Genomic DNA, 13,937 nt, shown 5'->3' with positions numbered 1-13,937 from the left:
CTTAATACTTAAGTACAAGTAAAATGACTGATTTAGAAATATACTGCATAAAAGCAAGGCAGCGGCTATCCGTACAGTGCCGTATCAATATACTGACATTTCATCCGTACGCAACGCCCCTCATTGGTCAGTTTAGGTCACGTGACTAAGACTAATCCTAACCCTAAAAATGATTGTGATATAGGGTTATAACCTTACCCTAACCCTAAAAATGATTGTGATATAGGGTTATAACCTTACCCTAACCCTAAAAATAATTGTGATATAGGGTTATAACCTTACCCTAACCCTAAAAATAATTGTGATATAGGGTTATAACCTTACCCTAACCCTAAAAATGATTGTGATATAGGGTTATAACCTTACCCTAACCCTAAAAATAATTGTGATATATGGTTATAACCTTACCCTAACCCTAAATGCTACGTACGTGTGCTTTGGTAAACGTACCAATAGCACCGGGGGTTGTCCGTACGGCAACCATACGAATGAAGCAACTCTATTACAGTAATGTGAGTACTTGTAATCCATTACTTTCACCTCTACTTAAATATCAGCCTAACAGCACTCTCTGTAGTGTGATGTTGCATAAATGTACAGTATATACTGTAGATCACATACTCATGTTATTTTTTGTAAATGTTCTTATAACAGTGGCATTGTTTGTGACAATCTGCGGTTGCATCGACTTCCAGAGAGATATCGCATGCAACGGGGTATCGTTTCAAATATATCGATTGGGGAGCATCGATATTTCCATCCCTAAGCGGTGCTGGAGTTGCCGCAAAGCCCCGTCCGTCCTGCGGAGCTTTAAACACACCGAGGTCGATTGACGCTCCACCGGCGTTCAGTGACTGAAAGACCGCAGAGATCCATGGACTGAGAGCAGTGACCAACCACAGCTATCCATACTGAGCATTCTTCTGCAGTCGCAGGGCTGCGGGTCAAACACTTTAACCCTGTCGCTGCCGGTGCTGCTGTTGTCCGTGAGGCGGTCGACAATGGAACGCGTCCCGGTGGATATGTGAAGCACCGGGTGTTTTTACACCGTGATTTTCCTCTCCCTCCATTCCTCCGATGAGGCTGGCTACGTGTGACCGCGTTGATGCAGCTACAGACGGCTTTTCGTGCACAAATCCACCGCCGGGTCTGGGGAGACAATAGGTGAAATTACCGCTGCTGCTGCAGGACCGAACCGAACCGAGTGTGCTGGGCACAGGTAGGATCACATCCCGGTCTGTACCCGCTTATCATACAGTATACACACAGTCAGCACATAGGAGCAGTTTATGTCCTTTCTTCTACAGTTTCCCTGACGACTGCGGTAGATTTACCGAACAAAGCAGGACCTGGTGTGTCTTTAGGTGTTATTTAGTGAACACTCGGTTGATACATTAGGAAAGTATTTGCTGAAATTAACAGTGCGTTATTGTAGTATTATTTTAGGACGAAACAAAGAGACTCGTGGCAGTGTTTGGGGTTTTATATATAACAGCCATTTCCCCGCTTTGTGCCGCATCTTTCTCAACACTGCGATTTTGCAGCATGGGCGCAAATAAAGGGTGGTGCGGGGGGACCTTTTACCCCCTGCCATAGACCGCTGTTTATTCACATTATCAATACTTACAGATTTATAAGAAATCAATGTATTTCAAACATTCATAAATTACCCCCCCCCCCCCCCACACACACACAAAAGCTATATCCCAAACAACACAATTTATTTATTTATTTTTCACCATAGATTTACTTTATTCTAATAATGTGACACCAACGCTGTTGTTCATTGTGTGTGTGTGTGTAAGTGTTCCTACTCAGAGAGCAAGTGTGGTGTCCAATTTAATTTATAGTTTTGTATTATTTATTTACATAGGAATATAAACACCATTTCCAGTTGCTCCAAACACAACTACAGCACATACCAGATAAATGATCAAATGCCAAAGTGAATCCATGATCATTTTGTAAACCTTACAATACATTTTGTCACACACACAGCTCAGCTGCTGGAAAAACATCTGCCAAAAAAACCAAAAAAAAACAATAGCCTTGTTTTGTCAAATGACTGCATTTCTTTTAGTAATATCTGTGCTACTTTTGCAGATCAAGGTTAATCTTAATGCAAAATCATCACATTTGCCATTATTCAGATTATGAATGGGTATTTCAGCATAATAACATAACATTATTTACATGTTTACTTTCAAAATAAATGCTCATGCACATGCAGTACATTTCTACTGTTAAGGAAAGCAGCCCAGTTCATACAGTTCAGTATGGCTGCGTCTCAATGAAATTATGTCATATTGCAGTGTTTTGTTGATTATTTTTTTCTGCAAAATATGTTTTTTTCCCCCACTGTCATTTTAGATGTTTTTTTTATTGTGGCATTTAAAAAAAAAAAAAAAGGTGTTAAAATGTTTTTTAAATTTGTATGGACTGTTATACAAGCTTGTCTCACGGTGAAAAAGGCTACTGGTGTGTTTGTCCTATGCAGGGACTAATCATCAAAAAGTCAACAAATCACCTTTGTTTAAGGCTACAGTCGATCAATCCAAATCAAGGCTTATAATTATTAACATTATCTGCAGTAAACACTATAGACGCTTTGTCTGAATCTTTGTTTATCAAATGTAGTGAAATTGCATCAAAGGTTCGCTCTCGTTTCTATCAAAGCCATGATTAGTGTTTATGAATTTTTCCACAGCGTCCGTTTGAGGAGCCATACTTAGAGAGCGACAGTACGCTAGCAGCATCTGTGAGGATGGCAGCCGTCGTGAATTATTCTCCGCCCTGGTGGGTGAATCTGCTCCACCGGTTACCTCATTTCAACCTTGAATTTCAGCCGGTTAGCAGTGACTTCAGACCTGAGGATTCCGAGTACCAAAAGGTGAGACAGAGAATAATTACTGTAGCTCCCACACACAACAATTACTCAATCCCTTCATCACCGCCACCATCAGGGCTCAACATTAATGCTTACCTGCTGGCCTTTAGTGGCAAGTTATAAAAGTTATAGCGTGGCAGGCTATCATTACCCCTAAGTTGGCCGACATGGCAATTCCAAACCTCAGCCAAGTGCCATACATCCTCTTTGCTAGATATTCACAGTTATCTGGATCAGTGATGCAGATCATGGTACCATCATCATTCACACATAAAAAAAAAACTTGGAAGACATTTCTATTCCCATAAAAACAATAAAGTAGGTCCAAATGTGTGGACACCACATTAAAAAAAGATAAAAATCACGATGAAATGCACAATCTCGATCCAATTATGACTGATAAAATGCAGTGGAAGGGTTGAGGAAGCAGCCCGACATATCTGACTCACATGTGTTAAAGATCGGCCGAACACCAACCAAGATATTCATTTTTTAACGTTTGCCAGTGATGAGAGATGGGGTTGAATCTGTATATTGATTCAGATTCCCTTTAAAATGTAATGGAATCTTCCATTGCCTGAGGTTTATCTTTGGTTTAAATATTGTCAAAATTTGTTTAAATATAAAAAGATAAAGATAACCTTTATTTGTTCCACAAAGGGGAAATTGCACAGTTTCAGCATCAGATAAAAAACATAAAAATAAAACAGCATAATAAAAACATGGAAAAAAGGAAGATACTGTACATACACATGGGCCTGGACACAGTACAGAGAGAAAGAAAGGAAGACAAGTGGCAAGAAAGGACATTGCACAATAAAAACAGAACATATAAACAGTAAACATGAGTAAAAAAAAGGATTTATTTATCTTGAATCAATTTCATTGATATTTTCCAAAATCTATTATCATTTTTTTAAACCCTAACCCCAGTTGTCACGCTGTAGTCTTGGGTTAGCAACATCAACTACTGCACCTGTGCAACGTAAGAGTGCATTCAGTGCAAATAGGGCAAATGGTGAATGCAGACGAAGCTGTACTGGATGAGACGCCCCAACTTAAGTCAGAAGTTTGGAACCATCCTATTAATATCTAGGTAGAATTTGAAAGAGCAATCAATCAATACTGAATCAAAATCTAATCATGATTAATCAGTTCAAAACCTTATTAATCGGAATCGAATGGATTCAGGAAATTGGCCATGATAGCCAGCTCTAATACACAGAATACATACATATACACACTAAAATAGCTGACTGTCAGTGGATTGGCTGCCAATGTTTTGATTAAATAGTCTGACAGCTTCTGACAACATAATCCTTCTAACAGACAAAAAACAAATACTCGTTGTTGAAAATCTCTCAGTGGAGCAGAGCAACATGGACACAGGCGGGGGTGCGTGCCCCTCGCCGCCGCATTGCACCTGCGATTGATTCAATTTCGTATTGGTCATGTTTTTGTGTGGACCGGCTGGTTTCGGCAGGTACGAGGCCTGGCATAAAATGGTCCATGGATTGTTACTAATCCAGGCCTGGTGGTGAGGAACCCCCGAACCAAAGCTCTTTGTTTTGTTTGATCAATGACTTCAGTGATATTTTGTCTGCTGAATCATTTGTACGAATAAAATAGACGACACAAACATAATAGAAGGGGGAAAAGTATTTCATTCACAGTGTGAACATATCCTAAGTTGCTGCAGACACAAGATAGAATTAAAGAGAGTGTGACGAACTGTATAAAGTGAAGAAAGCTAATTATTGATGTACTTTGGTAGTTTTTGATTGTTAAACTTTTTCTCTGAGCTTTGAAGGCATAATGAACAGAAACACACACTTGTTGTATACTTATCCATAACTGAATAGAACCATTTCCATCAGTAATATATGGTTCTGATTTCTAAACAAAATCACAACTTGCCATGTGGCCTGTAGACTGGATGCTGTACTTGGCCTACATGTTGAAAGTTAATGTGGAGCCCTGATCACCACCATACCTTTATACTCCTCCTGCCTGCACTGAGGCTGTCATACCACTGCAGAATTGTGAGTTTCCTGATTGCATTATTAATTTTGTTCATTGCGCATGTGTGTGTGTGTGTGTGTGTGTGTGTGTGTGGGTGTGTTCCTACTCAGAGAGCAAGTTTATAGCAGGACTAACACACAAAAGCAGATTTACTTTGTGACTTTATTTCACCTCCATATATTTTTGGACTGTGAGAGGAAACCGTGGTATGTTTTTTTTTTTTTTTAATTTATTTTTTGTTTTATTCTTTTTATTTAAGTAGGGACAATACATACCAATGAATATTCAACAAATGTAAATATTTCAGATTATAGCCATAGGCTAATTTCCATCTGTTGTACCTAGACAGGCTGATGTAAAAAATGTCACACTTAACAATAAAACAAGGCGAGACACAAAACAATATATAAAAGGATTACATACAGGACAAGGAACATAGGGATCATAAAATACAGTAACTTTACATTTAAATGGAATACAAGGATCAAAACAACTACCCTATCAGGGGAAGGGACAGGATGCTGTAGGGCAGAGAAAAAGACAGGGGAAAGAAAAGCAGTTCACTTCCACATACTCAGAGTTGGTCGGTTAAAGCAGTGCATACAGGAAAAAAATAATAATAAAGTGAAAAATTTGAGATCAATCATAATTACGTGAATGGAATTCATTGTATACTGTATATTTATGAAATATGGATTTATTATGTTGTTATAAATTTACATTATTGAGTTTCATTATCTTCTAAAAAATAAAATAACTTATTTAAAGTGCTGCTGTGTATTTATCTTTTGAGATAATCTATGAGACACACTGAACTCTGCCAACACTTGCCCAACTAGATGACATCATTACTTACTCAGGCAAAACAGTCTGATTTTATCAGAAAACTGTCAATTTAACAAGGCCTGAGTGCTTTAAACACTACTTTTCCCTATACAGTGGGATGCTCCATGGTCCTCAATGGTCATTATATACAGTATTTATTAAGTTGTGTTCTTACTGACAGGGCTGTGTCTGTATTATCAGGATTTTACTTCTTGTTCAGACTATGGAAAGAGTTTTAGGCTCTTTTTTGAATGACAAATCTATCAGAGTATAAAAGGATAATATTTACATTGGTTCGACTAGGATCTGGTTTTCCTGTGGTGTTTACACTAGATATTAAAGTAAAGATAATGAATACAGGACATGTATATCTCTGTGCTGTTTTGGACTTTCTCCAGACACTCTCTTTTCTCTGAAAAATCTAAAAACACTTGCGTTAGGTTAATTCTCTAAATTAGTCGTAGGTTTTATAGTGTTTGTAAATGAGATTTTCTTTCTCAGTGCATTAGCCCTGGGATGGACCATAAGTTAAAAGAAATAGACTCCAACTTCTTCACAAAGATAAAACACAAGCCCCAGTAGCTTCCATTGGGCGAGCTGTGGCCATGGCTGTATGTGGGTTGTTGGGGGAGAAGTGGGAGGGCGTGCAAGTTCAACGGCTGAGCGTGGGAAGGCCTCCGTGGCTGTGAAACGGGGGAGGGAGACGAGAAGGGGTGAGAAAGATAAAAAAGAGACTGATTGGAAGCGAAAGAGGAGAGAGAGGACTCGGTGAGCCATGGGAGGTGCTTCTAAATTGCCAAATAGCCACTTCCTGCGAGCCATTCACTGTTTAAATAGGGACCTTTGTGAATCTGTGTCAATGTGTGTGCCCACTGGAATTTTAAAAAGCCCCTTTTAGACTAATTACATCCTGACATATTTCTACAGATGAGGCCGTTTCTAAGTCCTGAGACAAATGTAAAATCTGTACAAATAATATGTGCTGTTTGTTTTCATGTACAGTGTGCGTTTCTGTGTCAGTGGATATTTAGCACTTGGTCTTATTGGTTGAGGTGAGGTCACAAATCTCCCTCGGGGGGTTGTTATTGTGTAAATATGTGTGCGTGTGTGTGTGTGTGGGAGTTAGTGAGTATAGCAGTTCTATTCAGGGTGAAATCGTTAATTCTGACTAGACTGGGGGGGGGGCACAGAGGGTGAGAAGAGGAGGCTGAATGGGACGGGTGGTGGGGGAGAATGTGAGGGCTGTAGTCTCCTGCTAAAGAATGCTCTCTTTCACTGAAGCATGTCTTTAGATTGGCTCACTATATCTGTCTCAAAGGCTTTCATGCATCCACTCAATCCAGCTGAGAAACACACAAAGTCCCGCACAGTGTTGCCTTAGTGCAATCTGTTCGTCAACACAACACAACACAACACAACACAACACAACACAACACAACACAACACAACACAACACATTGATTTCTAATGTGATTTACAAAGCGTCTGAAACCAGTGACTCACTCACTGGCTGTGCTGGAAATCGCATATTTACTTCCAAGTTTCCCAAGATGCATTTCAAACCTACAAAGACAAAACTCTGAAGCACACTGAGGTTAAATACGTTGATTCTCCACCGTTGAAAGTTCTGAAAACATTTTAAGTGAAAAAATGACCAAGTAGAATATGAAAATGTGGTCATTTGATTTTCAGAGACCCAACATTGTGCTACTGACAAAACTTCAAAACAAGAGCCCTATTTACAAGAGTGTTAAGAACTAATGGAAGACAAGAAGAGATGCTTTTGTTTTGAAATGGGGATGTTTGATTTTTAGCTTGAAGCCGGTCCCAGGACGATTTTACGTTCTGCTTGCAATGCATTATGGGGCGGTTAAGTATGACTAGTGTGCCCATCGTGCATACTTCAAAAATGTCCCAATAAAGTATACAACCGGGTATTTCTCATGTACTCAGTCTTTCCATACTATCGAATGTGAACGCATGACATACTCATTTTGATGTCAGACTTAGTATTAGTAGTAAGTTAGTATGCGATTTCACTCACTCACTCACTCACAAAAAACCCTAAAGATGAAATTGAATTGCATTGTCTTGTATATTATCCCCCGCCACAAAGTGGAAGGGGATATAAGTTTGAGCTCCGTCCGTCCGTGCGTCCGTTTGTCTGAGTTAAAGGGGACAGCTTTTCTCAGAAACAGTTTAAGATAGGATAACCAAATTAAGGTGTGTGGCTTCAGGGTATCAATACCTTGATGGAGTTCGAAAATGAGAAGCGCGTAATTGTTTTTTCCAGAGTTATTGCCTTTGATCTGTTTTCTTTACTCTGTTCGAGGTATCTTTAAAGGGGGACAGCTTTTCTTAGAAACTGTTTAAGATAGTAATTTTATATTCTGATGTGATAATAATTTCTTATGTATACATCTAAGTTAGATTTAGGACATGTAGGAAAAGGTTGTGAGTTAACTAATCTGGCGGGGGATGTTGATGGCTTCTTGTTTATTTAATAATTACATTATTTCATTATTTATTTTGTGCAAGACAACTACATGGTTTAAAAACCTTTTCAGCCTTTTGTGATGAAAGCCGTGGGCCTTTGAAGTCAGTGACTTGAGCGGATGCTGAGTCGGACATTTTTCAGTTTTATCCTGAAATAAATACACCCTGTGTGTGTGCGTGTGTGTGTGTGCTTGTGGGTTAGCTGTCAAATTGCAGCGTCAGCGACCAGCTACAGTGCAGCAGCTGTAGAACATTACAGAACAATCATGTGACCCGCGCATGAACACTTATTTCCACCTCTGGAAAGTAAATCAGTAGGTTTTTGGAATAGCATGCTTTGATCTCTGGAGAACATTAGTTTGTGTAAGAATAACATGTTTTTTTTCCCTGTGCACCGTTACCTTTTAACCACTTACCGCAACTGTTTATAACCGAGCAGTGCAGGTGAGATTATGGCTGACTAAACCAAAGGTCAGTCAATGGCTGAGGTAGGAAGTGAGAGCGCCTAGTACTAGTTACCATAGAATGACACCCAGGCTGCAGGGCAGAGGGCGAGTGCAAGGACAAGTCAGTGAAGTGGAAGTGATTGATCCTGTCAGCTCAAGCGCACACACGCACGCACACACACACACACATCTGTGGAAGTGCACGCACACACAACCACACAGACGGATTGGAAGCAGATCAGTGTGTTTAACGTTTAGCCCCTCCTCCAGCCTGCAAGCTGATCTCCACTGAGGTAGATGTAGACTCACACACACACAAGCATGCACGCACACACCCAGCCATTTGAAGCCAACCTCACCACACTTGTTAGCAGCTAATTGATCCACGCTTAATCTGCCCTGATGGTTTGTCAGCCTGACAGTTAATCTAGCAGCATCATCCACTGCAGGAGGAGGAGGAGGAGGAGGAGGAGGAGAGGGTGGTGGAGAGTATGAGTTGAACAATAAGTTAAAAAAAAGTTCCTTAAATACAACACAGCAAACTGCACAGTCAGGGTAAAAGCCTGAGAGACACTTTCTATATTTTTACCTGAAAATCTGCAACTGTAACCACAATGAAACTTTTCTAAAAACACCAACACATACTGGTTTTAGTCCTAACTTCATAGACTTATGCTAATAATGACTTTTTAATGATGACTGTGAAAATGACTTTTCACAGTCCAGTACCCCTTTTAACCTGAAGCCATGTGCTACCTAAAAGAACACAATAATGTAATGTTTCCCTACAGGGAAAATTATTTAATTAACGAGTAATTTTCGATTTAATCAACATTACTTTTTCACCGGACAAAAAAACAATAAATGCAAATCTAGAATATTTCGCTGTCAAAACCCTAGTAATTGTCTAATTTTGAGATAGGAGCAAATTAGTGTGACAGTTAGTGCTCAGTTTATCTGCACATGGTTGTGGGGGTCTCAATAGCTTCAGCATTATAAGATAAAGCAACCTTCAAATACATTTAGCGTTGTAGCCCAGATTTACAATATCCCTATGCATGTTATCATACATAGCATTATTAATCCCTTTTGTTTGTTTTTTCAAAGGCAGCGGAGAGCTAACAATACATTAATGGTGCACTTTAGTGGCTTTGCTACTGCACCCTTCTCCAGCTGTAAGCCTGTAGATAATAACCTAGGATATATCAGAGAGAAGAGATCTGCACAGATTATCTCTCTCTTCTCTCTCCTATTGAGATCCTCTCCTCCTGTCATCAGCTCATCCTCCTCAGTCTTCTAAAGGGGAGCAGTCAAGGAAAAAAAAAACAGATTAGGATTGCAATAAAAACACATAAATAACAGGGTACAGAAAAGACACAACTATCTACAGATACTTGATAACATCATAACGTCACACATAGTATATCAGAACCAACAGTAGGGTTAAGTACTGGAGCGCTCTCAGCAGGCACTGAGGCTCGTGGGGTGATCACATCCTTTTTACATTAAAGCTCAGTAGGTCACACTCTATGTACAGTATATACAGTACATGATAGATCTGCTGGAGGGGTTTATTGACCCTGTGGCCTGGTTAGATAGTGCTCTCCAGATGTTGATGCAATGTTCTTTGCTGGCCTAGTTCTGCACATGCCACAGTCCGCAAATCCAGTTCTTTTTTTATGGCTGAATTTGTGAATGCTAGAAAAAGAGATATGTACGTTAAAAAATGAAGAATAACATGAAACATATCATCAGTGACTGATTATGTGTCAGGGGAAGGTTCTGATGTTGGCAGAGCATTTGTGCTTATAATAATGTTTGGTAACACTTTACTTGAAGTTTTATACATAAGGCGGACATTACATTGTCAGTGTCTGTCATTAACATGAATAAGGTGTCATGAAGTGTCGTTTGCTAAATTACCAAAAACCTTTGGAGCTATGTTGGCATTTTTTGGGTTAGATGGAGGGATCTAGTGGGGTTATGTAGAGTTAGGGTTGGGTTAGGGTTATGTAGGGTTAAGGTTAAGGTTAGGGCTATGTAGGGTTAGGGTTAAGGTTCACACATATTCAGGCTTCAATGTCAACCTGATCTCAAACATATACTTAATGATGTAAACATTCAGATTTGATTGGTTTTGTCTTAATAAACTAAAATCAGTGCAAGCTCAGGTTCTCAACCAGAGGCCTAGGAGTTTGAGTTTGGGGGTTCTGTGCAGTATCTTAGCTGGTCTGACTGCATGTTCCACCGTGCCACTCTATACTGGATGGTTTGACGTGTTTTTGCACAGCCTGCACATTAGCTTTGATCTGCTATGGTAGAACCTGGCCTCTACGGCTCTTGTGCTGCCATCATTAGTATCTCTGTCCTGTCTGTTAGTCCAGTCTTCTATTGGTAGCAGGTCTTCTTTTTATCAGGCACTATCTGACAGTGGTATTCTTCATGTAGGGGTTTATCCCTCCATGTTGCTGATCCTTTACCCTGTAGCCTTCACTGAGCAACTCATCCTTTGGAGCATCTTCTTGATGTACTTCAGGTCCTGGAGTTTGGATAGCGGCTCTGATGCTCACTAGTCCTTGGCCTCCCGCTTATGGTGAGGAGATTTATAAGGATGATGTTTATGATTCTAAAGATATTAAATTATATTAAAATGTCGATATGTAAATAAATACAGTATATTTCTTGAAATTAGAAAAAAAACAAGTTATATTTAACAATTTATGTGTATTTTCCTTTAGAGAGTTGTAATGCAATATTAGGGAAATGCAATATCCACCCTTCAATTTTCTGACCCACTTGTTCCCTCTTTCAGGGTCATGGGTCTGCTGGTGCATAGTTCCAGCTGTCATTGGGTGCTATGGCGCGTTCATACCAAACGCGCCAAAAGCGTCAAAAGCGGCAGGCGTACATTCACAATATATGGTCTACGCGCTTCTAGGGAGCCTCCAACGTGGTCGACGCTGGAGTTGGGATTGTTGAACATTTGGGGCATATCGCAGCTCATCAACCAATCAGGAGCGTTCCCTAACGTGACGTATTCAGAATAATGAAAAAAAAAAACACTAACCGGAGGCGGAGACAGATGGACAGTCAAACTGGGCACGGGAGAGACGGAAGTAGCGCTGAAAGAGGACTCTGGTCCGAGCGAGGCTCTGGTGAATCCAGAAACGGCGCCGAGGAGCAAATAAAGCCAAGCCACACTCTGGATAACGTAGAGCCGATGAACGGGAGTCGGAGGTGGCGTGTTCTGCAAGGAACTCCAAACTTTTCTCCATTCACCCACACTTCTCTATAGCCCTCTAACATCACACTGAGTCACACCAAATTACATCCGACCGGAAACACAGCCTTCTCAACACAATGTTCCCCACCCCTTCACAGTTACTGGGTGAATTATGAACGTAACTGATCGCCACAATATGATCCATTGTATGAACACCACCGGCAACAGAGAAGCGCGTCCCAAGCATCTTCAACATTGGTGACAAGCGTCTGTATTCAATAAGCACTAAAGTCCAACTACGCGCATGAGGCACGATTTTGATGCCCAAAACACATTTGGTGTGAACGTACCATTAGGCAGGCGTACACCCTGGACAGGGCACCAGTCCATCACAGGGCAACACAGACGCATACAACCACTCGCACTTACATTCTCTCCTACCAGCAATTTAGAGACTCCAATCAACCAAACAGTCAAGTTTTTCTTTTGGACTGTGGGAGAAAGCCGGAGAACCCGAAGAAAACCCAGGCAAGCATGGGGAGAACATGCAAACTCCACACAGAAAAGGCCCAAGTGTCCACTCCAGGGCTAGAACCCAGGACCTTCTTGCTGTGAAGCAGACCACTACGTCACCGTGTTCCTGAAATGCATTATAATAAAGGAAAATTAACTTTTTGAACATATGTTAGTGAGGATTTTTTTATGGATAAAAAACAATTTTAGTGCCCTCCAATAAATTTTTTTATTCAGGGTGAGTAAATTGTGCAATGGCACTGTGAAAAAAAAGTAGGTCACACCAAAAGCTGTGTTTTAGAAGCCTGGAAAGCATTGAATTCTGCAAGGAATCGAATAGTGGAGTCAGATTGCGTTATCATACAGATTTCTTAGATATCCACGGGTGCTGTACTGACCAAGCAGATCTTTAAGTAGTTTAGCAGGTGGTGGTTTTGGGTTCATCTCTACTTGGCTCTGCAATAAAACTTCTTTTCCAGACAATCCTACTGAGGAAAGAAAAATGTTTCAGTCTGTGTGATAAAAAAAAACCAAAACAACAACTGAATTTCATCAGTTCTTTCTTTATTGCTGTAACATACTTCATTTCTGTTCTTGTTTTCAGTCTTTATTTCGGTCACAGTTCAAGTCTTGTTGCTTTCTCTTGACTATCGTTTGCTTTTTTTTGGTGCTAAATGTACTTCTCCCTCTTCAGCTGTCTGCACCATCTCTACCTCCTCCTTTGTTTACCCTTTAAAGCTCTCACTACAGCACTTCCTTTAACTCTGTGAAGGTGTCTGTGCAATGCAATAGAATAGAGTGCAAAGCTAATTATTTGCGGTATCAAACCCCATTTACTAGTTTCTATATTCTGGCATCAGATTTCAGGAGGGAGGAAGATAGACTTGCAGACATTGCATTTGTCTGTTGAATCATGTGGTCTCTGTGTGTGTGTCTGGCCTATGCTTGTATCAGCTGAAACCACTTCCTGTTTTTTTAACCCACATCCTGAATTGTCATTGTGATCAAACTGTTATTAAATGTAAACAATTGCAAGGATAATGTTTGATGGATACACTATTATTTACACCATTATTTTCCCCTTGTCCACAGTCGGTGTTGCTTCTTGGGGCAATAGCCTTGTTGTGTCTGGGCCTGGACCTCCTATTCCTTCTCTTCTACTCGTTCTGGCTCTGCTGCAGGAAACGCAAGAGCAGCGAGGCCTCCCACTCACACACACACTCCCAGCAGCCCAGTGCAGACTGCTGCTGCACGGCCTGGTGTGTCATCATCGCCACACTGGTCTGCAGGTGAGCCATTAAACATGACCACCTGTGTTAAAGTTATACACCTGGAAACAATGATCTACCATTATTTGGTCAACCATCCATCATTCATCCATCCAAACATGCATCCATCCATCTGTCTATCATCCAACCATACATCATCCATCATCCAAACATCCATCCATCCAACCATACATCATCCAAACATTCATCCATCATCCATTATCCAAACATCATCCATCCATCTATCCATCATCCAA

At 40.4% G+C, this 13,937-nt stretch overlaps 1 protein-coding gene across 2 annotated transcripts in view; it reads left to right on the top strand.

Moving 5' to 3' along the window:
* Positions 1–715: 715 nt before the first annotated feature.
* LOC114462375 (protein tweety homolog 3-like) overlaps positions 716–13,937 on the top strand; it is a 32,247-nt gene continuing 19,025 nt past the window's right edge. Inside the window, exons 1-3 of one of the 2 annotated variants that reach the window (XM_028445187.1) lie at positions 716–1,219; positions 2,708–2,890; positions 13,505–13,701. In XM_028445187.1, coding sequence (XP_028300988.1) covers positions 2,765–2,890; positions 13,505–13,701 — 323 coding nt within the window. In that variant the 5' untranslated portion in view covers positions 716–1,219; positions 2,708–2,764. The remainder of the gene's footprint in view (positions 1,220–2,707; positions 2,891–13,504; positions 13,702–13,937) is intronic. The other variant, XM_028445179.1, reaches the window with a different exon arrangement.

This window comes from Gouania willdenowi, chromosome 1 (assembly GCF_900634775.1).
Source record: "Gouania willdenowi chromosome 1, fGouWil2.1, whole genome shotgun sequence".
Lineage (NCBI taxonomy): Eukaryota > Metazoa > Chordata > Actinopteri > Blenniiformes > Gobiesocidae > Gouania > Gouania willdenowi.
Note: the sequence above shows the minus strand (reverse complement) of the source record. Positions and strands in the feature narration are given on the sequence as shown.